This window comes from Megascapheus bottae, chromosome 9 (assembly GCF_031878675.1).
Source record: "Megascapheus bottae isolate mThoBot1 chromosome 9, mThoBot2.hap1, whole genome shotgun sequence".
Lineage (NCBI taxonomy): Eukaryota > Metazoa > Chordata > Mammalia > Rodentia > Geomyidae > Megascapheus > Megascapheus bottae.
The window spans coordinates 38,100,168-38,126,084 of NC_143517.1; the positions used below are offsets into that span (position 1 = coordinate 38,100,168).

Consider the following 25,917-nt stretch of genomic DNA (forward strand, 5'->3'; position numbering starts at 1 on the left):
ATGGCTTCCACCAATGGTGAAACTAGGTCAGTTAGGAAGCGAGCTTAATGGGAACCCCGTGGGGAGGAGCGTGCACTAAGACATTGAGGAAGCAATATGGACCCAGACGTGCCTGGCCCTGCATGTCCTCCACGGCCTAGCAAGGATCAGTGTGGATGAAGACAGTGGGCTCCCGTGTTAAAATAGGAATCTTCCAGTGAGATGTGGGGGAAAAGATCAAACTTAAGTTTATCTTACTTGAAATTCATTATGAAACAGTATCTGTTTCATAATATACACAGTATATTGGAATTTTGACACATCTTTTCATGATAAGGATTTTGTGCACATATACACAGATGAGCATTAAGATCATCTGTTCCTATTGATCTTAGCTGATGTCAGAAAGATTGACAGCTATATTTAAAAAATCAAATTTGTCTAATCGAGAAATTAATTTAATCAGAATGGTCTACTCCATTAAAGATCTCAATGAGCATGCTCCCCCCGCCAAGATGAAAGAGTACCCAGCAGGATGGTGAGTTTTAAAAAAAAATTTACTAATATCCAATTTAATACATCTTTCAAGTTAGATTTAAAATTGAAGATCTAGGGGCTGGGAGTTTGGCCTAGTGGTAGAGTGCTTGCCTAGCATGCATGAAGACCCAGGTTAGATTCCTCGGTACTACATACATAGAAAAAAAGCCAGAAGTGGTGCTGAGGCTCAAGTGGTAGAGCTCTAGCCTTGAGAAAGTCCAAGGACAGTGCGCAGGCCCAGGACTGGCCAAAAAAAAAAAAGTGGAGATCTACACTTCTGTAAGATAATCCGTTGTAATGGCTTGGTTCCACTTCCTACTAAGGCACAACTTTCCTCCTTCACTCTTTCACTTGACCCCTTCAATCCTATCTGCCTCGTGTGAACTCTTCATTAACTGCTTTCTACTTTGTCTTATCCTGAGCTCTTTATTCAGAAGTGCCTCTGCTCTGATAGTTTACCTCTGCATTCCCCTGACTTGTCTCTCTGTCCAGTACTGGTGACATGGTGAATTACAGTCAGCCCAATTGCCTTCCAGGTGACTCGCTTGAACAATTGGTGCACTGCAGAATCTCTGGGTCATGCTGACCGGTCAATACCAGTGTCACAGGCTGCTTATATCAAGCCCACTTTTCATGGCATCCACCTTCCAATCAGTTTTGCAAAAAGACCCATCTCTACTCTTTCTACTTGATCTAATTCTCAGCACTCTTCTGTACCCCAGGTTTCTCCTACAGATAGATTGTTTCACCAGAATGTTCCTTTCCTTTCAGGTCCCCTGCCCGGAACTTCTTTAACAATTACATAAATGGATTGGATATCTCCCATTGTCGAAGTAAAATTGTACAGACTAAAAGAAAAAAAATAACATTTTGGTTTTCTGTACTGAAGCTTTTTAGCATTACTATCAGCATTTCCAGAAGGATCTGTTTGTGTTTAGGTTTTTATGTTGCTGTTTCCTAAATTAGCACACCCATTCATTATTTCCCAAATTAACCTGAACCCATACTTGTGGGGCTTCAAGTATTTGCTGGATGGGGCTTCCTGCTGCACAGCTCCACTCACTGCTGATTCTCATTTCCATTCTCAAGCCTTCCTTTGCTTAGCTGCACCTTGAGGTGGCAGTTCTCTTTCCCAGGCCTTCCAGCATCTCATTCAGATCTTACCTCGGGCTTTACTTTCTTGGTGAGTGAGTCATCCCACCTGGTCACATTGTTTGCTTTTTGTGTCCTCACCTTTGTTCACTTGCAAGTGAGTGTGATGCTTAATCGTGATTGTCAATGATTTAATGAGATGGAGGGATGACTAGGGCATTAATAAAGCCAGCTGGTGGATATGTCTGTGAGGGCCTTTCAAACAGTGTTAGACTATGAATTCCTTAACCCAGTGGATGGGTTAATCCATAGATGAATTCATGACAGCTATAGTCAGAGGTGGCAAAAGATAGGGGGAGGAGCCTGACTAGAGGAAGTATGTCACTAATGGTGTGTTTTTGCCTGGCCTCTTCCTGTATCCCCATTTTCTCTATTTCCTGATGTGAACTGCTCTGTTCTCCCACACCCTCCTCTCCAGGACAGACTGATGCTTCTGAAACCATGAGCAAAATGAAGAATTCCTTCACTTATGATGTTTTCTCAGCTATTATTTTTGTTAATGATACACATAAGTAACATACAAAATTGGTGCCAAAGAAATGAGACCATTGCTGTGATTTTTCCCTGGGTGGGTGGTTCAGAAAGCTTTGGATCTGGTGTATAATAGCTCTTTACACAAGTCTGGAGATATGGGCTAGGGAGAGAAGAGAATGTGATCATCAGAGCTTACAGGGTGAATCTAATGGGAGCTCAGGACACCAGAATGCTGATAATGTGGACCAAAAGACTGCTCATGAAGCTTCAGATGGGCACAAAGACTCTATTGGGAACTAGACTAGAAGTCATTAGTGGTACATTCCAGAAACAAATTTGTCTCCATTTTGTCTGTGTCCTGAGAATTTGAGTGAAGCTAAAGTGTACTGTAATAGACTAATCCAGCAGAGGAAACTTCAAGACAGCACAACATTCAGGCTGTGGATGATTATTTTTGGCTGCTTTTAACCAGATTTAAAATGATAATTGAGAGGAAAGAACCCAACAGAAGAATTTTTAAAAAATGTGCAATCTGACAGGAAAGGGTAAAGTTCAAAGTTATGATGATGATAGTGTGGTTGTGGTAGACATTCAGTGCCATTAAAAGGAAGCTAAGCATTTTGGACTAGGATAAGGAAAAATGTCTTAAGATCATTTCAGGATTTAACCAGATCTAGCCCATCATAGACTCAAAATTGCAGACCCATTTGAAAGACTTTTCCTCAGGAAGAGAGAACCTCTGGATTCTGTTCCCATAGAGTCTCGTAATGTAGCACTTTCCTGGGCTTAGTTTCCTAAATAGCACAAAGGCTGCTACTGTCATGGTCCAGGCAGTCCCAGGACTACTTGAATTTGGCATCATTCTGTGATGCCGCTTTGATCAGACATGCAGAATGCAATTTACAGGACCAGGGATGCTTTCACCAAGATGTCAAGGAAGGCCTGGGACGCTGGACAATGGATGGTAGGGTCAGTATCTGTGCAGTGACCCCCTGATAGGACAATCAATGTATGAAGCTGTAGAGCACAGCCTAAAATGTAATGATTCCCCAGAAAGTTAGAGAAGCCAAGAACATGTGTCTGGGAGGGAAAACTGCTGGCCCAAGAGATGGTGTTACACAGACCAAAACAGGCAAGGCCATGGGATGGGCTTCTGAGGCCTGTTGGCTCTGACATCATCGTAACATACACCTGGAGGCTGGCCTGGAAATTTAGGAATCAGTGCTTGCCCTGCTGAGTAAGTCTTGCCTTGAGCTGATCCTTCCTCACTCTTCTCCTGCTTGTCCCTTTTTGAATGAGAATGCTTACTCTATGTCATTGTTTGTCAGAAGAATGCAAATTATTTTCATTAGTGAATATTAACTAGATGAACTAAGGATGTTCTTTAGAACATTTCCAGACCAGCAAATAATGTCCTTGCATGTATTCACAGCAACATTTCTCTTTCACACTTCTTTAATTTCCATATCACCTGGCAGCTTCCCCTTTACTTTCCTATCTTTATTTCCTCCATAGAATCCACCATAGGCGCAAAAACATGTGATACTTGCCTTGGTGGTTTGGGCTCATTATACCTAATATGATGATCTCTACTTCTGTACATTTTTCCTGGAAATGATATGATTCCATTCTTCTTTGTGGATGAGAAAAGCTCTACTGTGCATATGCACCACATTTTATTTGTCTATTCATCCCTTAATGGACACTTGGGCTAATTCTATATGACATCTAAATATCTCTGCAGTAAGAATAAGATTTTGATTCTTTGGAATGGGATCATATGGGAATTCTATTTCTTTAATTTTTAAGAAACTCTCATACTTTTGGCTAGACTAGTTTACATTCTCACAAGCAGTAAGGTATTTTTCCCCTTCTGCTTCCTCCCTAATAGCTGTTATTTGTCGTCGTCGTCTTCTTCTTCTTCTTCTTCTTCTTCTTCTTCTTCTTCTTCTTCTTCTTCTTCTTCTTCTTCTTCATCATCATCATCATCATCTTTAAATAGTTCTACAAAGGAGTTAGCATTTAAGCAAGAAATTTAGGAGCACAATGCATCTTGGTCACTGTGACTCCTTTCAACATTCGCACTCATTCCTCCCAATCCAAACAGTCCCTTAATTTTCTTAATTTTGTATTGTATTGAATTCTTGACTCCTCTTCTTTCTTCCCGTCCCTCACAGCCACCCTATTTCTTTTCAAGTACTTGTTTCTTGGTATTTATTTTATTGGACTTTGACTTTGCTTACTAAGTACTCTATTTGAGTTCTTCCTTGGATCAAACATATTTCAGTTAATTCATTTGTGAATGTTGCATACCATCTAATGTGTTTATGTATAGATTCATAAGTTAATTTCTAACTAATAAATTAACATATGAATATTTCTAAGAAAACATGCAACCTTTGTTTCTCTGGGCCTGACTTATTTCACTTCATATACTTTTTCCCCACGTTTTTCCATTTCTTTGCAATGCTACACTGTCATTCTTTCAAGCAGGTGAGAAAAATTCCATTGTGTATATATACCAGATTTTCTTGATCCATTCATCCACTGAGGGGCATCTGGGTTGATTCTATACCTTAGCTATGGTGAGTAGTGCTACAGTGAACTTGATTGTGTGGCACAGTGGTTTTACTGTAACCTGGGTTGTGATTTTTTGGATAAATGCTCAGGAGTGAAATTGCTGTGTCATAGAGTAAATCTATGTTTAGTTATCTTGAGAAATCTCCAGGCTGCTTTCCAGTGTGGGTAAATAAGTTTATATTCCCACCAACAATATGTTAGCATTCTCTTTTGGTTGTTTCCTTCACAGCATCTGTTATTGTTAGTTTTCTTGATAATGACCATTCTAACTGGAGTGAGATAGAATCTCAATGTTGTTTTGATTTGCATTTCCTTTATGGCCAGAGACGTTAGACATTTTCTTCATGTGTCTATTGGCCTTCTTTTCTGAGAAGATTCTCCTTAGCTCACTAGAACATTTATTAATTGGTTCTTTGAGGGTTTAAATTTAAATCCACTGTATTTTCTAGATATTAGGCCCTTATCTGATGTATAGCTAGTAAAAATCTCCCATTTTGAGCCAGGAGCAGTGGCTCATACCTGTAATCCTAGCTACTCAGGAGGCTGAGATCTGAGGATCAAGGTTCAAAGCCAGCCTGGGAACAAAAGGACCTGAGACTCTTATCTCTGGTTAACCTCTAGAAAACGGGAAGTGGGACCTGCTCAAGGGAAGGATGGTAGCCTAGAGCTGAAGAGCTCAGGGACAGCACCCAGGCTGAGTTCAAACCAAAAAACAACTGCCTTTTTGTAGGATGTCTTCATAACTTTTAGTTATGGCCATGCCATGCAGAAACTTTGATGCAATCCCATTCATCAAGTCTTTCTTTCATTTGTTTGTTTGTGGCTGTTCAGAAAGTTCCTCCCTATGCTGAGGTGTCCTAATGTTTTTCTCCCTTCTTATGATAGTCTTGCGGTTTCAGATCTTACATTGACATCCATTTGAATTGATGCTGATGCAAGAAGATAAAAATTTTGTTGTAGTTTTTCGCATATGGACATCTACTTTTACAGCACCATTTATTTCTCTCAGCCTGTATTTTGGCTCCTTTATCAAATGTTAAATGACTCTAGGTCTGTGGGTTTTTTTTCTGGATCTTCTCAGGCCTGTTTTTAAAAAAAATAATTTTTTTTGCCAGTCCTGAGCCTTGAACTCAGGGCCTGACACTATCCTTGGGCTTTCTCGAGGCTAGAGCTCTACTATTTGAGCTACAGCACCATTTCCAGCGTATGTGGTACTGAGGAATTGATCGCTGTCTTTGTGCATGCTAGGCCATCATTCTACCACTAGGCCAAACTCCCGGTCTCTCAGGCCTGTTTTTATACCAAAACCAAGTTGTTTTCATTACTATAGCTATTCAGTACAGTTTGAAGTTTGATATAATTATACCTGTAGCACTACTTTTTGTGGTAAGGATTGTTTTTGCAATTTGTGGTCTTTCATAGCCCCCTATGAATTTCTGGGTTGGCTTCTCTAATTCTCTATGCCATTTTCATGATATAAATTCTGCCGATCCAAGTGCATAGAAGATCATTTCACTTTCTTAAGTCTTTTTCAATTTCCTCCTTTAAAATTTCATAGTTTTCCCTGTAGAGCTCCTTTGCAACCTTGGTTAATGCCTAAGGATTTTTGTTTTTTTCTGAGACTGCATCATGATTTCATTATTGGCGTAAAGGAAAGCTGATGAATTTTGTGGGTTGATTTTTTTTACTCTACTATTTTACCAATATTTTAATTCAGCTCTACTAGCTATGGGGAGCAATCTATAGGGTCTTTGAAACATAGGAGCACATCATCTGCACATAGGGGTAAGTTTAACTGCTTCCATCCCTATTTGTTTTCAGATTATTCTTTTATTTCACTGATCATTCCTTCTAGTTCTTTGTCTGCATTGGATCCACTCCAAAATCACTAGAATCCATTATGTTGGAATTCTTAACTTTCGCAAGAGTTATGTTGCCTTGTTATAAAATATTCCTTGTTTTTCTACATCAGGGGTTGCACATCTGGGACCGCTTGTTGACTAGAAGTTTCACTTTCTCATATTTTTTCAATAGAAGTATGCACAGTGTGACTGAGGTACAACTTCTCACCACTGGATGAAGGATGTGTGGCTTAGTAACCAAACCTTTTACTTCACATGTTCCAAGCACCAGATCAGAGTACCACTGTTCACAGCTCACAGAGAAGAAAAGTAACTGCAGAGCAACCACAGCTGGTAGACATACTCACAACAGAAATAACTGATTCAAAACAATTGTCCTCACTCAATAACATTAGAGGGGGAAAAAAAGAAGTACAAGTGAACTAAGAACCTATCCATTAATGATAGTGGGAATGAAAAGTGGAAATTATAATACTAAAGGATTATACTAGAACAAAGAAGAAATGGAAAACAGGTAAAGTAAATTGAACAGGGAATGAAAAACATGGGAGAGCTTCAGTAAGTGGGACTGGTAGAGGTGGCATGGCAGAGGAATGGGTAGAGGCAAAGGAAAGAATTTAGTGAACAACACTTGTATAGTGTTTTCTAAATGTATTGGACTAATAATACATATGCCCATACAATAGATGAGAAAACATATATATATATATATATATATATACATACATACATACATACATTTGAGGAGATACAAGTTTAGAGTAATGTACTGTAGTTGTACAAGAGTATATGGATGGCTGGTACATAATTGTTTTAGTCTCATAGTAACTAATGATCCCTATACTTTTAATAGGAAAGTCTTAAAGAGGAGCCCAAAGAAGTTCCAGAGGGAACCTATCTGTATCTGTGTCACTATCCCATGCAAGATATTGCTCCAGAGCAGATTTCAGTGCCATGCCTATCTTCTTTGTGGAGCCAGCTTATAACCACTTGATTTTCCTGTTTTGTATTTTATTTCTAAGTGGTATGGATGTGAAACAGAGGGGTCATATAATGTGAATGTGTTACACTATGTTGACTAGAAGTTTTATTATGAATTTTTTAGAGAGAATGTGGGCAAGTTGTTAGCTTAGATTTATTCTACACATTCAGCATTTCATGGCTGGTATTCCACCACTTGAGCCATGCCTCCCCAGTCAGGCATTTTTGACGATTAATTGCAGATGGAAGCTTGCAGACTTTTATACCTGAGGTAACTTCAAACCACCATCCTTAATGCCTTAGCCTCTGAGTGTCTATGATTATAGCTGTGAGCTGGCTTCATCATTAACTTTCATACTTTGTTATATCTCTGGTCCCAATTTCTTGTCCATAACTATACAGTTATGACCTTTGAAGACTACAATAAAGGACAAGCTTTTCCAAATGTTCTCATTGTTTGTATTCATCACTGAGAGAAAATGAGTTATATTATACTGTAGTTGAGAGCAAACTTCCTAAACAGTTTTATGCCACTAAAATTTTAAAGGCCACAGTAATTAATCAGAAATGTTTTTTAATTGTGCATTGATCACAAAAAGACACATGAAATACTGTTTTTTAAGGGATGGAACTGCCTTGATTCTGAGTTATATTTATCACAGAAGCAAATCAATATGATTTGAATCTACTCCGTGCCAAGACGTGTGAGAAATACATGTTAAGGAAATGACAAGGTCTCTGCCCTTAGGAAGTGCAGTGTCTCTCAGCTGAAGGCTGAATATGAAGGAATACTTGTCCCTCTGTCCAGTAAAGTCTACCAGAATCAGAGATAGCAGGCTTTCCATCTCACACTATGGAAATACCCCATGTCCAACTCCCTATTCCTGAAGGGCCTTATTCCTTCTCCACACTGCTCGAGAACTACTATGAGAGGGAGAGCCACTGGTAGTAACAACACAGACCACGTCGGCTGGGCATTCTGATGACAATGAAGCACAAAACTAAATTCTAACATGAACTACAGAACTAGATGGGTTGAGAATACACCGATGGTGCATTAGGCTCTTGATTGTAGTCACTTTTGCAGCAATACCATGGATAGATATGAATGTCCATTTTAGAGAGTTCAAATTCTTCCCTGTCTGCCACTAATACCTATGATCTTTCCAACAACCAGAACATCGGAAACAAGGGCGAATTATATCCAACATGATTGCATTTTACAGAAAGCACACATGAGGATCAGAAGTTACAAACAATTTGAGGGGAGGGTAAACCAGATGAAATGATGGTCCCTTGGCCACTCTTTGATCATTAATAGTGCTACACCATGTATATACAGTAGCAAGAAGAATTGTGATTGCCCAACTACTCCCCAGTCTTGGCAACTTTTATAACTCTAAAAGGACTGTGCCTAAATGCATTGTCCAGAAATGACTTCTGTCTCCAGGTGCGAGTGGTTCACGCCTGTAATCCTAATACTCAGAAGGATGAGACCTGAGGATCATGGTTTAAAGCCAGCCAGGACACTAAAGTCTGTGAGACTTTATCTCCATCAGAAAACCGGAAGTGGCACTATGGCTCGAGTGGCAGAGCATTAGCCAAAAAGAAATGACTTCTGTCCAGGCTTAGCATCTCATTTCTACATGAACTATGCCAGATAGCTGATTCTTTCCTTCATGTGCTGATCCTCTGCACAGGGATAAATTCTTCCATGGCCAGTCTTGCCAACTCTGTTAATGAAACAGACATTGGAATCATCCATTTGTCTGGGCAAAACTAACTCCAGGTATAATTCAAACCCAGTGCTTCCTGGTTACCTGGCAACTACAGAGCTCTTTAAAGTAGACTGTGCATGTGAGATTTTTACACTATAACTTTCTTTACCCTTTGGAGCCTATTATTGACATGAAAATGTAACTTTACTATCTTATGACATATGAATGTTTTCAAATGGAATAAGTTCATGCTGTTTTAAATTAGGCTCACCAAACAACATTTTTTGGAATATTTTTCATATTTCTAAATAACATATTGTTATGATTGATTCTCTAATTGATACTAGCAACACATTGTACCATAACTAATGCCTGCTGAAGTGGGTGGGTATGTGCTGAAGTGATATGTGCCATGGCTTCCCAGGTGACTCTTTCCTAGGAAAGGATTATTTGCAATGCTTAAGATCCTATTAGGATGGTTATAGTGCAGTCAGGGATGAGTTTGGGGCCATTCTTCTGTAATCCCATCTCCTTGGGAAATGGAGATTGAGAAGATTCAAGTTCAGGGCCAGCCTGAACTTTGTGGTGGTATATAAGTATAATCCCAGATACATAGTAGACATAGGTGGGAGAATGATGTTCTGAGGAAAACTCTGGGCAAAATCCACATGATCTTATCCCAAAATATAACTACAGCAAAAAAATGAGTAGCTCATTGCCCAAGTTTGGAGCATCTGCCTGACTAGGTATGATGTTCAAACTCTAAAGCTCTGAAAAAAAATCCCCTAATTAGTATATAACCAATAATGACAATCAGTTAAGTGGTTAATGTTATATGTCAGGGGAGGCATCAATGATAAATATGTCATCACATTTAATTTTCAAACAGACTTTTAAGGTGGGTTTGCATTATTCCTCTCACTTCACAGGTAAGTTTGCCCCCATCATTCTGATGAAAGCATTCACTATGTATGTGTTGGCATAATGTGGCAGGATAATTTTTGGTATAGTCATCTGAAGAGTTATGCATTAAAGAAAAGCAATTACAAGTAGATTCTGAAGCAGGTAGAGGGCATGATGGGAATTACCCTGGGTCTGGGGCAGGAACTCTCGGTTCTATTCTCAGGCCCTGCTACTTAACTTCTCAATGAACAGTAGTGTTGTCTGTAACCTCCCAAGGTCATTCGAGCTTTAATAAGGTCCACATGTAATTCTGTACACTTTAAGATAACAAGCAAATTCTGAGAATTGTCAGGTAGTGGTAAGAGTTCACATACACATGGCATCTTCACATCAAAGACTTGATTGCTGCATCTCTAAAGTTTAGTGGAATTTGAGAAAATTCTGAAAGGAAGCACCAAATGACATAATGACACTCTTATAAACAATGGAGCCATCTCTGGCCTGTAAAAAAGAAGCAAAATTCCTTAAAGATACCTGTGAAGGGCCAAGAGTGTGGCTTAGTGTAAGTATGCACAAAATCCTGGGTTTGATTCCTCTGTACCAAATACACAGAAAAAGCCAGAAATGGTGCTATGGCTCAAGTGAGAGAGGGCTCAAGGACAGTGCCCAGGCCCTCAGTTCAAGCCCCAGGACTGGCAAAAAAAAAATACTTATCATGACCTTTCTCACACCTGAGAAGGAAATCTTAGGACAGATAAAGGGAAGGGAATGGCAGGGGATAAAGTTATGGAACTTTCTATGCATAGACAGCAAATGTGAAAATAATTTTGAGGCCATTTGTATAAATACAGAGATGACAGTTCCTTGAGGATCAGGGGACATGATGAAGTGTGGATGTGGCAGTGATGGTAATGACAATGTCCCACACAAGGTACCCCAGAGATCCAACGTCATTGAAGGCTCCAACTTGAAAGGCAAAGTTTTGTGTTCAAATATTCTTTTTAAGATGACAAATTTCATTAAAAAACCAATGTCCCTTTTGATACAGGATAATTTAAAACTTTTGTTTGGTTCCTGTAGGGGAAAAAAAGTTAATAGCAACTTAGAATGGCAACGCTATTATCAGAGAAAAACTTTACCAGTTCCTTCTTGCTGACAGACCTTGTGACATTCCTTGTGGAATCGTAGTATCTCTGCACTGACAGTGTCTTTGGAGATTGTCTGTGTCAGAGCCATTCCTCCACTACCTTAGGCAGGTTCTGTTCTTTACCTGACAGCTATCTGTCCCACGTCTGCTTGTACACTTCCAGAGTTGGGCAACTCACAACTCACAACTCTGTAGGCTCCTTGTTGGACTTCTAACATGTACCCTGTTGAGCTGTGACTACATGCACCCTCTTCTCATTGTGTGTACCCTTGTGTCACTGTGTTTACCTTCTTTCTGGAAGTACCCTCTGAAGTGGCCAGTCTTCTGACATCTTTTCTCTTATGAAATAGATTTGGTTATTCTTCAGCCAGTGAATTTCCAGACACTATAAAAATCATGACAGCTCTTCTCTGACTACTGTTTCTTTCCCCAAAGCTATCCTCAAATATGTTGGAAGAAAAAGGGGGGGAAAGTATTTAATTCAGGATAAAGAAGAAGTATTCATGTAATCAGGAGTATTGTTTTACATTTATGAATAAAGTCTAAAATATGTTTCAATTTTTTTCCATAGCCCAAAATGCTATTAGCTCAAGGGGCTTTGTGCCAACTGAATTTCCCTGGCTGTTGCCAGGTGAAGCACTATGATTCCCAGTTCAGGGTGTACCATCTTTTTGGTTTTAAGCCATTACTTCTGCTTCAGGATAGTTTACATTCCTGGTCATTTGGCCCTTCGTATGAATGATTCATCTAGGATATTTTTTGTCATCTTAAAATGTATTGGGATTCCCCTAAGGTATTGATGAAAATGTTGAACAAGATCTGCCAAGAATTGGATTAAATGAAGCAGCACTATATTCTCAACTTAAAGAGAAATATAAAAGTTAGTGAGAACTTTACTTTGAGGCATGGATTTATTCTTATCTTGTTCTAGTTTATAGCCTATTAAAATATACAGTTTATGTTTATCAGTGAAATCAGGAAGCACTGATTTTCATTAGCATTTTTGTTTCCTTAGAAAATGCACAATTGGAAAGACTCAACTCTTCAGGTTGGTTAACTATTCAAAACACATGGCTACACCCAAAGGCTGAGATTTCATTGATTTAATTGCTGAAAATATAATCTAATGAGGCATCAACATAATTAGGTCAGAGATGACTTCATGAGCACCGACTTTAAAATTTTAAAACCACAATGTGACTGTAGTGTCACAATATCCATTGATGACAAAAATGAATGTATTTTTATAATGTTCTTTTGCTTTAATGAATTGTATTGGAGAGGGGAAAGATAAAGTGCTCATTTTCTTTGACGTTCTTAAGATTGCTTTGTTTTTTCCATTGTGTTGTTTGTAAAACTCATCCCTCATCATGAATGTACAGTCTCCAAGCCATTTTTTCTTCCTTTTTCTTCTGTAGTCTGCCTTTATTGAATGTTGTAACATGTAGGCTCCTCCTACTACTTGTCCTTGAAGTTGACATTAAGGTGGCAGAAGATAGTTTTCTGTGTGTGCTTTGTTTTATCTGTGCATTTAGAAGAAGTCCTTACCAGACCGTCTGTTCTGAGTTGTGATATCACACAATTTGTCAGCATATTATCTACTAGTGGCTTCTGCTTCTTGGGTCTAAGATCATCCATTTACTTCTGTCTACAAAGGTATTGTTTGTAGCTACTGAATATAAGCTTCAATTTACATTGTAAGTGTAAATGTAGAGGTTTCCATTTTAGGTAGATACTTTTCCTTGGCTCTCATAATACCAGCTGTTCTGTTCCCTTCAATCTCAGGACCTGTTAATGCCAATTAAAACAAACAAACATAAGAATCAGGGTTATGAGAAAATAGAATAGACTTTTGAATAAGAATACGAGAAAATAAAGTATTCATATTTGCAACATACCCTTTCTAAAGCAAATTATACCAGTGGAAATTTGGCATATTGTCTGAAATCTAAACACAGAGATTATGAATTGAAATGCCTTGGCTAATGGTACGTGAGGCTAAGAAGGATGACAGATTAAATACCAAAAATGCTTCCATTCTCCTGAGTGCATAGACAGAACCTGCAGCCTGTGAAGGCACGGAGCCTTTCAAAGTAAGTTTGGGTTCTAGAGTCACTATCCTGACGCTAAATACCAGGTCATTAAGAATCCTGTACTAGTGTGTCATCACATCATTTACCTCTCATCTATAAGTGATATGTATTATGCCTCAAAAGAAAAAACTCAGCATAGCCATCACAGAAAGATGTGCAGTGGGGGAATTGGAATGACCAGGTACTTGAGGTAGAAATGCCGTCGTTACCTTTAAATTATACAGGCTGTTATGACCATTTCTTCTCAAAGCTATAAAGGCTACTGGTATTGTAGAAACCATTATGGATAAAGAGGTATTCCTTAGCTTGCAAGTATAAACTTTCTAAGTTAAAGCTTTCTTTGGCCCAAAACATTTTGTGCCCCACTTTCAGTAATGAATCATTGATGATACCATCTTCATTAATGTGCTTAAACTGAAATATGAAGGAATCTGCTTCTATCCTTTTAAATTCAGTTCCACCCACCTATGCCAAACAAAAGCCTGGGATATGAAGTGAATTAAGCAGAAATGATAGCTGGGCACTGTACCAGGCTGGGATTTTGCCACTAGAGAAATGATCATGATTGAGACAAAAGATACCTCATTTCCTGAGTCCCTTCCTTTCCAGGAAAGTCAAACACACCACTGTAATTCAACTCTTTTGTCCCTTCATTTCAAATGGGACAGTTCATTTCTTCACTGCTTATACTAAAGGAGAATGAATCACCATCTTTGGCCTCCATTTCATCAGGCAGGTTTTTCTTCCAGGACCATGTTTTCTGTTGTTTCCCCATCCACAAACCAACAACTAATCAGTTTCAGCCAATTCTTTCAAACACACAGCCATCATATTACATAGACACCTACGGCTTTGACAAGCCACAGATTGATCAGTCCGTTCTTGTTTCAGCTTGGATAGCAGCGCAGTAATATGCCCGGAGGATTCAGCCAGGAACAGGCATGACCTCCCAATCTGAGGAAGAGAGCTGGGGAGCGGCTCCTTCAGGAGCAGCTGGGGTGACACACGAACATTTGGACAGATGTTCCCTTTCTTTATGAAAGAAGTCTGTGTTCTCCAAGCTAACACCCCACAGCTTCGGAAAGAAGGAGGGGAAAAAAAGACAAACTTGACATCAATTCAAGAAGAGCTGTGCTATCTCCACACACCCCGAATGAAGAGCCTTGCTTTGTTCTATGGACCACCTAGTCTGAGTAGTTGAGGAGGAAAGTTCTTGTCCTCACTTTTCCCTGCTGTCTGTGCAGGGTGGTGGCATGGTACATGAAATGCCTTCTGAAAGCCCAGGTGGGTCACTAACAAGACTCCTGAAAACAGTGACCTCCAGAGAGGGCCTGCCCCATGTATACTTGGAATCTAGTGTGAGACAATGCTGGCAGCCAACAGGTAGATACTTTTTCCTCTTTGAGGTAGTTAGAACAGAAGCTCTGGAACGCATTGATGGAACTTTGAGAGGTTTTATTTATACATGTTTTTTGGGGGGTTAGACATGGCCTTGAACTCTGGGCCTGGATGCTGTCGCTGAGCTTTCTAATTTAAGGCTAGTCTTCTACTACTTGAGCCACAGCACCACTTCCAGTTTTCTGGTGGCTAATTGGAGATGAGAGTCTCATGGACTGGGGCCAGGAGTTTGGCCGAGTAGTACAGTGCTTGCCTAGCATGCACAAAGACTCGGATTTGATTCCAGTACCACATACCTAGAAAAAAGCCAGAAGTGGTGCTGAGGCTCAAGTGGTAGAGCTCTAGCCTTGAGAAAGTCCAAGGACAGTGCTCAGGCCCTGAGTTCAAGCCCCACAACTGGCAAAAGTAAAAAACAAGAAAAAGAAAAAGAGTCCCATGGACTTTTCTGCCTGGGCTGGCTTTGGACCATGATCCTCAGATCTTAGCCTCCTGAGAACCTAGGATTACAGGCATGAGCCACCAGTGCTCGTGAGCCCCTCTTTTTTGACTTTCCATCCAAGATCTGAGACTATGTCTCATTTTAGGAAACATACAAGCAAAAGAACTATCCATAATATTTCCCTTGTCTCATTATTTTTTTCTTTTACAAGAGCCTTCATCAGAAAACTTGGGACTCTTTTCTATCCCTAATGCTTACTGCTGTTCCAGCTTGCCCTTCTTTATAGTGTCTGCCACTGTCTATGCCCTCCTCAGCAGGCAGATCTGAGAAATGGAAGCCTATTCTTAGGGTCTCTCCACCCCTCGGTCTCTTCTCTAAAGCTAAAGTGAATGAGGTTTTTCTTTTTTTGTTGTTTTTCTTTCATCTTCTTTGGTAGATCATATACTATTTCACTTGCATTTCATTTTTTATCTTTTTTTTTCTTCCACATTTTATCCTGAGTTACATTTATTTTAGATGAATCTGTAAGTCATTTCCACTACTTTAAAATATTCTATTGTGGGACTATTCCACAATTTATTTATTTATGCCTATATTGGTGTATATTGGTACTGTTTACAATTTGAGACTTTCTATGTGACTACTTTGGTACATGTATTCATAACTTGGGTTTCCAAGCTCCTTTATTGTATAGACCTAAAGTGGAATCGTTGAATTGTAAGATATAAATATGTCCAACTTTATAATGGCATCTCCAGGTGTCTTTCTAGGTGATTTTTAAAAGCAATTTCCCATTTCTACTAAAAGTGGGTGAGGATTTCTGTTGCACACTATCTTTGCCACAACCATCAATTTTAAGCTTTTGGCTTTTATGTGCAAAATAATGACTGATTTAGGGTGCATCCTACCATTAGTTGATTGACGATGATTGACTATCCTCACAGGCTTGATGTCTAATCATAATTTCTTTTTGTTGAAATGCTTATTTATTTCTTTGGCTCATCTGCCTTGAGACTTCTTGCTTATTTTTCTTGTTGACTAGTAGGAATTCTTATCTATTTTGAATACAAATAATTTTTGGTATGTAATATAAATAACTTCAACCAATTTGCTGTCATTCATCCAGTTCTATATTTCTCTTGATGAATATAAATGCTCAATCATCTTATACTTGATTTTATTCACACATGTTGCCTTGTGGCCCCTCGTGCTCACTCACAGCTGAGATAGAGCATACCTCAGGACAACTCAAGCTCCCTCTCTAGCCTAGGTTAACATGGGATTTATGATCTTCCTTCCTCCACTTCCTTCCTGAGTGCTGGGACTGCAGGCATGAGCCACCACCATGCCCACTGTTAGTTTTTCTCTGTAGAACTTAAAGCATTTGTGTTTTACTTATTTGTTTGTTTTCCATCTCCCCCATTAGAATAAAAGTTTCTGGAGGCTCTTTTTGGTTTTGCTGTTCTGTATCTCTATCACATAAGAACTTCATAAAGGGGCCGGGAGTTTGGCCTAGTGGTTAAAGTGCTTGTCTAGCATGCATGAAGACCCGGGTTCGATTCCTCGGTACCACATACATAGAAAAAAGCCGGAAGTGGTGCTGAGGCTCAAGTGGCATAGCTCTAGCCTTGAGAAAGTCCAAGGACAGTGCTCAGGCCCTGAGCTCAAGGCCAGGACTAGCAAAAAAAAAAAAAAAAAAAAAAGAACTTCATAAAGTAGTTGAAGGAAATCATGGATGAAGAGCAAGGAGTGTGCCCTTGTCTCTGGCGACTTGTATCAGCCTGTTTATAGGAGAAAGCACGGCCTCTGCGGTGTTCTCCCTTCCTCGTTTCTCTTTGCATAGTTTTTTTTTCCTCCATTCTTATCCATGTCTTAATCAGACAAATCCATGTGGACTCATGCACCAACATCTTAGAAGGCCAAGGAGCTTGTCCTGGGATTTCCTTCATGCCTACCCTGAGTCTGTCTATCTCTTCCCACAGACCCACAGCTGGGGTCAGGTGGTTCTGTTGGTGCCAGTCTAATTCTCTACCTTGGCAGCCTGTGGCAGTCATTTCTGCCCTGTGGTGCCAGGTTCCCCTGGCTCCCCTGCCCCCACCCACCTCTCTAGACCTGCATCGCTGGCAGTCTGGGTTCATGCATCTCCCCCCCCCCCCCACCCCACAGCTCACCATTTGGTATTGGAGTTTGTTTCCATTCTGTCTTCCTAGCTTCCTCCTCTTGCCATTCTTTTCAGCAATTTTTACTCTTTACAGCATTTGGAAGAGATGATGAAGGAGAAGGAAGGAGGAAAAGATCTGGTCAGTGCTGTATTGGCTCCAGGATGAAGATAGTAAAGGGGTAGAGTTTGCTACAGCTCTGCAAAGTCTGTTGTGGATTGACTTGCTTAAAGCAAATCCAACTTTACTATCATTAGTGTTCATTTCTGCCTGACCTTGACCCAAGGCTGATTTTCAGCAGCTTTGTGACTTTGTATATTACCCTGGATTACCTGCATAAGGCTTTAGAACTGCTGGCCAGATACCATTTTGAATGAGACTTTTACTCCTGTTTTTTTTTTCCTATGTGTATGTGGAAGCTTTCTTAATCTCGATTTTTTCCTATTATTAGGATATAAGGATATACTGAATTATACTGACATAATTAGGGAAATCAACTTCCTTCTTAATTCTATTCAGTTAAAAGTCTCTTTTGATATTATTTTTAAAAATTACTTTTTATTGTAAAGATGTTGTACAGAGGGGTTACCGTGGCATTAGTCGGGTATTGAGTACATTTCTTGTGGAAATGTAACCTCTTTCCTCATTTTCTCCCACTTTTTTTCCTTCCAACTCCCCTGCCTCTCTAAGTTGTATTGTTTATTTTCAACATAGTGTCTAGTGAGTATCACTGTTAAATTAGTTAACTTTTTGTTCCACCAGATATCACTTAATTTTAAATAACAGCTATACAAATTGCAACTATTTGATTATAACACCCAATATTTTTTTTCCAATTTAAAGAATGTTTTGAAAAGCTCACAAGGTAAGCAATAATACAGTTCCAATCAGGAGGATGCATCCATTTAAGAAAAATCTAGAGAAATCTCATTATAAAATAAACTCAGAGGTCATTAATGAAGGCCTGAGAATAAAATAATGCCTGTCTTGATGTAGTTACTTCTGTGTGTCATCTGAGAAGAAGCTCATGAAAGTGCATTTTTGAGACTTGAGTCTTCATGGCCTTCTTGGGAAAGTAGTTCTGAGGATGCTGCTGAGTAATGGTGCTCTGTCTCACAGGAGATTTCACCACTTTCTAAATCAGAAGATTCTGCTATTGCAACATGGGGTTCTTCCCCTTTGTTCTTTGTTTTGTTTCTTCCTCCCCCATAGAAACAATCCATTTGGGTTCATTGCGTAGCCATTTGTTAGTCTGGGCCCTCATCCTTGTTTGTGACTATGATGAAGTCATACTAGGCCGGGTCTCACAGAAGTCAACAAGAGATCTTGCAGCTGCTCTGGGAATCAGGGCAGGGCAAAGGTCACCTTGGTTCTTCTCCAGGCCCCAAGCTCTGCTCTCCCAAGGCAACATGGGTTTTTATATTTTACCATCAAGAAGATTGGTTCGACTTTGGGTTGCTTACATGGTACATATAGCTATTCAGCTGTTGTTAAACTCCCTTTCAAAGGGTGATATTCTCAGAGAAAGAGCACAAAGGCTGAGTTCGTGATAAAATGAACTTTTGCAAGCTGAGCTCATCTGCCTAATTAGCACCCACCTAGGAGACAACTTAGCCACAGGAGCTCTCCTCCTTCCTACCCCTGCCTCCACTGCCTGGGGTCACTCTTCCTCCAAACCAATAGGAACGACTTTTTTGCTTCACTGGGATTTGTATTTTATGAAAATGGAATTACACACCAGGTGTTATTATGTGCCTGGGAATTTATTGTACATTTTTGTTTGTTCTTATTGTAGAGGAGGCTTCTATCTATGATATAGTATATTATTTCTTCTATCATGCAGGTAATTGAAGTTTCCTTTTGAGGAAAGGTGGGGCTATTACAAATATTCAGTTATGAACATTCTAGTAAATCACTTTTGGTTAAAGTACACACACACACGCATGCACACCCACATTCCTACAAATATGCCATATGACTTACAGCAGGATTGCTGGGTCCCAGGCATGTATATGTGAACATTTGTGGATGAAATTGTTTTCCAGAGCAATGGTATATTCTGACACTCAAACCAACAATGTATAAGTGTCAGTTTCTCCTACTTCTCACTAGTATCCAACATCTTCTGTCTTTCATTAGCCATTTGATGACTATGCCCTGCATGGAGTTTATTTTATATTACCTTCATTTCATTCTCCTTGCTATGTCCTGCATGGGGTTTAGGCTAGCAGACCACCCTTTTGAAGAGTTGTTAATAATTTGTGATGTGAATTATCATTGCCCATTTTTATTTATTTATTTGTTTGTTTGTTTGTTTGTTTTGCCATTCCTAGAGCTTGAACTCAGGACTCTGGGCACTGTCCTTGGACACATTTTTTTCCATATGTTTTTTATTGTAATTAATAGAAGGGTTACATTATATTCACCAGATAGCAGGTGCATTACTTCACAAACATTGATACCCTTTCTCATGTCTTGGTCCCCATTTCCCTCCACACACCCCTGCCCCTCATCTTGTTTCCCCCCCTTCCCTATCCTATTTCAAATAACCAAATAAGCATATATATAATATATCAGATAGCAAAACGAAATACTGTAACAATATGAGATAACCAAGGGAAGCAAAAGAGATGAAAAATAGCATAGTACATTAAGGACAACAATCATTCATTATATGGCTTTTGTTTCTATATCCTGGAGGTCCTTTCATTTACCATCATACTAAATGGCCTTATGTATTTAGGTTTTGCTCTATTGTAAATCTCTGCTAGTAGAGCCCAAGGTTTTTACTGATTATGACAAATGAGGGAAACCATTGAGTCTATGTTCCTTTGAGTCTGGCTTACTTCACTTAATGTGTTTTTTTCTAAGTCTTTCCATTTCCTTCCAAATGGAGCAGTGTCATTCTTTCTGACAGCATAGAATTCCATTGTGTACAAATACCACATCTTGTTGATCCACTCATCAACTGGGGGGCATCTGGGTTGGTTCCATATCTTTGCTATGGTAAATAGTGCTGCAATGAACATTGTTGTGCTAGTGGATTTAGTATGTCCTTGTTTCTGGATGGTTGGGTAAATGCCAAGTAGTGGAATTGCTGGGTCATAGGGGAGTTCTATGTTCAGTCTTTTGAGGCACTGCCATACTGCTTTCCATTGTGGTTGAACGAGTTTTCACTCCCACCAACAGTGTAGTAGTGATCCCTTCTGGCCACATCCCCTCCAGCATCTGTTGTTATTAGATTTCTTGATCCTGGCCAATCTAACTGAAGTGAGGTGGAATCTCAGAGTTGTTTTGATTTGCATTTCTTTTATGGCCAGAAATGTGGAACATTTCTTCATGTGTATCTAGGCCATTCTTATTTCTTCTCCAGAGAAGACTCTCTTTAAGTCTTTGGCCCATCTTTTAGTGGGATGGTTGTTTCTTTGGAGATTAGTTTTGGAGTGATTCAATTTTTTGAGCTGTTGATATATTTTAGATATGAGGCCTTTGTCTGTTGTGTGGTTAGTGAAGATCTTCTCCCACTCTGTAGGCTTCCTAGTTAATTTGCTAGCTATGTCCTTTGCCACACAGAAACTCTGCAGTTTAATGCAGTCCCACTTATCTAGACTTTCTCTCATTGGTTGTGTTCCTGGGTCCTTATTAAGAAAGTTTTGACCTGTGCCAAGGAGGTCTAGTGTATCTCCTATTCCTTCTTGTAAAGTTTTCAATGTATCTGCTTTTACCTCCAGATCTTTAATCCATTTGGAGTTAATCCTAGTGCAGGGTGACAAAGAAGATTCCAACTTTAGTTTTCTGATGGTGCTTAACCAGTTCTGCCAATATCACTTGTTGAAGAGGCTATCTTTCTTCCATTCTATTTTTTTGGCTCACTTATCAAAGATTAGATGGCCATAGGTCTGTGGTTTAATATCTGAGTCTTCAGTTCTATTCCATTGGTCTTCAAACCTGTTCTTGTGCCAGTACCAAGCTGTTTTGATAATTATAGCTCTGTAATAGAGTCTAAAGTTTGGTATTGAAATTCCTCCTGCACTGTTCTTTCTGCTAAGAATTGTTTTTGCTATACTGGGTCTTTTATTATTCCATGTGAAATTTTGGATTGCCACTTCTATTTCTTTAAAGAATGACATTGGGATATTGATGGGTATTGCATAGATAAGCCCTTGGCAAGATTGCCATTTTCACAATGTTGTTTCTTCCAATCCAGGAGCATGGGAGGTTTTTCCATTTCCTCAGTTCTGCTTTAATTTCCTTTTTCAGGGTTTTAAAGTTTTCATCAAAAAGCTCCTTTACATTCTTAGTTAAGTTAATTCCTAGATACTTTATTTTCTTTGAGGCTATTGCAAAAGGAGTTGCTTTCCTGATTGTTGCCTCATTCCTTTCACTGTTGGCATATAGGAAGGCAGTTGAGTTTTTTTTTTTTGCCAGTCCTGGGTTTGGGCTCAGGACTTGAGCACTGTCCTTGGACTTTCTGTGCCGGGGCCAGCCGGCAGCAAACCAGGGTTCGCAGATTGGGGTTCCTGAAATAGGGGGCAAGGACTAGGAAAAAATAGAAGAGAGACACACACACCGGTCCGGGATGTCTGCAGCCCAAGTAAAGACTGCCTCGTTTATTGTCAACTCCCGCCTATATCCCTTCTTGAAACCAGGGAACTTCCAACTGTTACATTCATATGGTAAATCTCAGGTAATTTAAACAGAATAAGGCCATAAAACAATAAGACAATAAAGCCATGGTCTGATGCAAATCAAGGTACAATTTGATTCTACTCTGGCTCCCAACATTTCTCAAGGCTAGCACTCTACCACTGAGCCTCAGCACCATTTCCGCCTTTTTGCTATGTATGTGGTACCGAGGAATCGAACCCAGGACTTCGTACGTGCTAGGCAAGCACTCTACCTCTAGGCCAAACTCTGGGCCATGGCCAGATTTTTGAGGGTTAATTGCCAAAGTTTTGAATCAGCTCAAGCGGCTTGGGAGTGGAGTCTGTAGGGTTAAGTACAGAATCATATCATCTGCAAAGAGGGAAAGTTTCACTTCCTCTTTCCCTATTTGGATCCCCTTTATGCTTGCTTCTTGCTTTACTGCTCTGCCTAGGAATTCTAATACTATGTTAAGGGGGAGTGGAGGGAGTGGACATCCTTGTCTCGTTCCTGATTTTAGAGGAAATGGCTTTAGCTTTTCTCCATTAAGTATAATGCTAGCTGTGGGTTTGTCATACACAGCCTTTATTATACTGAGGAATGTACCATGGATTCCTAGTTTCCCTTGAGCACATTTTTGCTCAAGGCTAGAGCTCTGCCACTTGAGCCACAGTGCCACTTCCAGCCTTTTCTATGTATGTGGTATTAAAGAATCAAACCCAGGGTTTCGTGCATGCTAGGCAAGCACTCCACCGTTAGGCCAAACTCCTGGCCCCGATTGCCCATTTTTCTGTTGGTTTTCTTGTTGTGCTACTGTTTCATAGGAATTCTTTGTATAATTAGATATGACTCTTTTATTATATGTATAGTGAGAATTTTCTTTTCCTGTGGATTACCTTCATACTCTTTATTATTAATAGAGTCTTGATAAACATACTATCAACTTTTAATAAGACGTTTCTTCCTCTTCCTTTTCTTCCTTTTCCCCCTCCTCCTCCTTCTCCACTCCCTCCTCATCCACCATTTCCTCAATCTTCCCTTCCTCTTTCTCCTCTTCCTCCTCCTCCTCCTATTCTGTGTTGGTACTGGATCTTGAACTTAAGGCCTAACTTTGCTCAAGGCTAGCACTCTATCACTTGAGTCATACCTTCACACGTACTTTTTATTTCTTCTTGTATTTTTTTTCTAGATAGGTAGAGACAAGAATCAGTTGGATTTGTCTGCCTTGGAAGCTTTGACTCTCAGTCCTCAAATCTCAACCTTCCGACTAGCTAGGATTATAGAGATGACCTACCAGCATCAAGCTTCAAGTTCAATTTGACACCTATTTCGCTTATGTGCCCTGGAACTAAAAACATTTGAGGATATGATGAAAGTCTTTGAGTGTCATTTTTTATGTCATTTTGGTTTTAAGCGACACAATAAAGCTATCAGACACTTATTAGTAAAAAGCCAATTTATTTAACACTCAAAATTGGATTAATAAAGGGAAGTCAAGGAAAGGACTTTCATTACTAACTAGAAAGACCTTTGAGTCTTCATGAAATGTCACTACACTAAGTATTCCACTGGTAATGACACTTACCTTCTAAAACATAAAAATAGAAAATTCAGACTGGGCACAGGTGGCTCCCACCTGTAATTGTAGCCATTCAGATCTGACAATCATCATTTGGACCCAACCCAGACGTAAGCTGTGGTTCAAAAGTGTGCCACCCTTGAGCAAGGAAAAAAAATGCTAAGGGAGAATGCCCAGGCTCTGAGTTCAGGCACCAGTACTGGCAAGCAAACACACACACACACACACACACACACACACACACACACACACGCACACGCATTCACGCACATACACACACACGTACACACGTGCACAAAAAATCATGTTTGTGTATGAAGTTCCTGTGCATGATCCTTCTTTGAGGTCACTGTCACTGAGTATTTTCTGCTTATATTCATTGCAGGTTGTGCTGGTCAGTGGACATCTGGACAGCTGGGACATTGGGCACGGTGCCTTGGATGATGGCAGTGGAGCCTTCATATCATGGGAAGCACTCTCGCTTGTTAAAGATCTTGGTAAATATTTAGAAAATCATTAGCCACAATGTGAGGATCTCAGTGATGGCATGTTTCACTCAATACACAAAATCCATTGCAGATTAATTTCTATGGTGTGCTCAGAGTTCCTCCTGAGATATGTGTGGATGATGTATAGTCTACTATATATATATATATATATACTGTAAGTTACATTATATATAATGCATTTTATTCATATGTGGACATAGATATAGATATGTAGATACGCAGTAAATTAGTTTCCCCCAGAGAACAAACTTATTACCTTAAAGAAAGAAGTATTTAAGTTTACTCTAGACATCTAAAGAATTAAATAATATTATTATCCACTAGGAAAATGAATCAGAATATAAAACTGAAGCAAAGGTGAGGACATCAGCTAGCAACTGCGTAAGGAAATCATGACCAAAGGCAAACAAACAAACAAAAAAAGTGGCACTTCCCCAGTTCCCCAACTGCCATTCCTTATTCCTCTTAAGACATTATCAAGCTATTGGGACAATGGAAACAGGCAGCCATCTTTCCATGCTAGAAACCAGACTTAGGAGTCAAGGAATGATTCTTAGAGCCCTGAAAGGCAAGCTGAAAAATTGTGCCTTCCACTAAACTTATATGTAGATAAGACAGACAGACAGACAGACAGACAGACAGAGAAAAAGGAATGGTTAATAATGAAAGTAGACCATACTTGTAAACCAACATGTGTACATTTCCCCTTTGTATGTTAGTTGAAAAAGATTTTGCATGCGGTTAGAAATGGTGAAATAGTCTAAATTGTGAGTTCCATGTCATACCCACTTGGTTTGGAAGTGCCTTGTCAGCATAGCACTGGAGAGAAATAACCTCAGCCTCAGATGCAGTGAGAACCAGACCATTCCATTGTTTATTTAATGCACATGTGTTTAAATTCATGTTCTCCACCGTTTCCACTGAGTCCTCCTATTCCTCTATGCATGGGTCTACTAACAGAAGATTGCTGAAAGGGTCTTGTTTCAGGCAATCATTACTATACTGTTTTCATTAACATCTTGTTTTAAGAGGGAGAATTGGGAAGATGTTTGTGTACCTGTGACCTTCCTAATAGGCCAATGTTTTCAGCCTTGTCACTGTTTGGATTAGATAATCCTCTGTCTTGGGGTATCCAGAGTACAATATTTCCCAGCATCCTTGGCCTCTTCCCCAGGTTACAGTGGCATCTGCCTCCTCAATTGTGAGAACTAAAATGTTTCTAGACTCTGCCAAGTGCCCTGAGGAGTAGGTGGGAGTGCAAATATCCCAGTTTCAGAAACACAAAACTCAATAAAGAAAGGAAAGGAAAGAGAGAGAGAGAGAGAGAGAGAGAGAGAGAGAGAGAGAGAGAGAGAGAGAGAGAGAGAGAGAGAGAAAGCAAGCTTAAGCTTACCTGAATACAATAAGCTTATTTTTCAAGGAAAGCAAACAAATTCTGAATCATATTGCCCATAGTTGCATTTTCATCATTATCACACACAACATGAAAGATTTACTGAGTTCCTACTATACTTTTTATTAAATGATTAGGAAAAGCTGTCCTCTGTGCTTAAGGCCCTTAACAGTGGGCTGTGGTGGTATACACCTGTAATTCCAGCTACTCAGGACCTAGAGGCAAAATGATTGTAAGTTTGAGGTTGGCCTGGACAAAGTTAATAGAACTCTGTCTTAAAAACAAAATGTAAGCTCTCAAGATCTGAGGTGAAAATGTACATACGACACGCATGGTTATCAATATGAACTTATTTTTTTATGTCTTTTAG

At 39.6% G+C, this 25,917-nt stretch overlaps 1 protein-coding gene across 4 annotated transcripts in view; it reads left to right on the forward strand.

Annotated features, from left to right (window-relative positions):
* The window catches only part of Cpq (carboxypeptidase Q), a 387,604-nt gene that overhangs the window by 212,181 nt on the left and 149,506 nt on the right, over positions 1–25,917 (forward strand). For all 4 annotated transcript variants that reach the window (XM_090339115.1, XM_090339112.1, XM_090339113.1 and 1 more), the window contains exon 5: positions 24,031–24,142. In XM_090339115.1, coding sequence (XP_090195241.1) covers positions 24,031–24,142 — 112 coding nt within the window. The remainder of the gene's footprint in view (positions 1–24,030; positions 24,143–25,917) is intronic.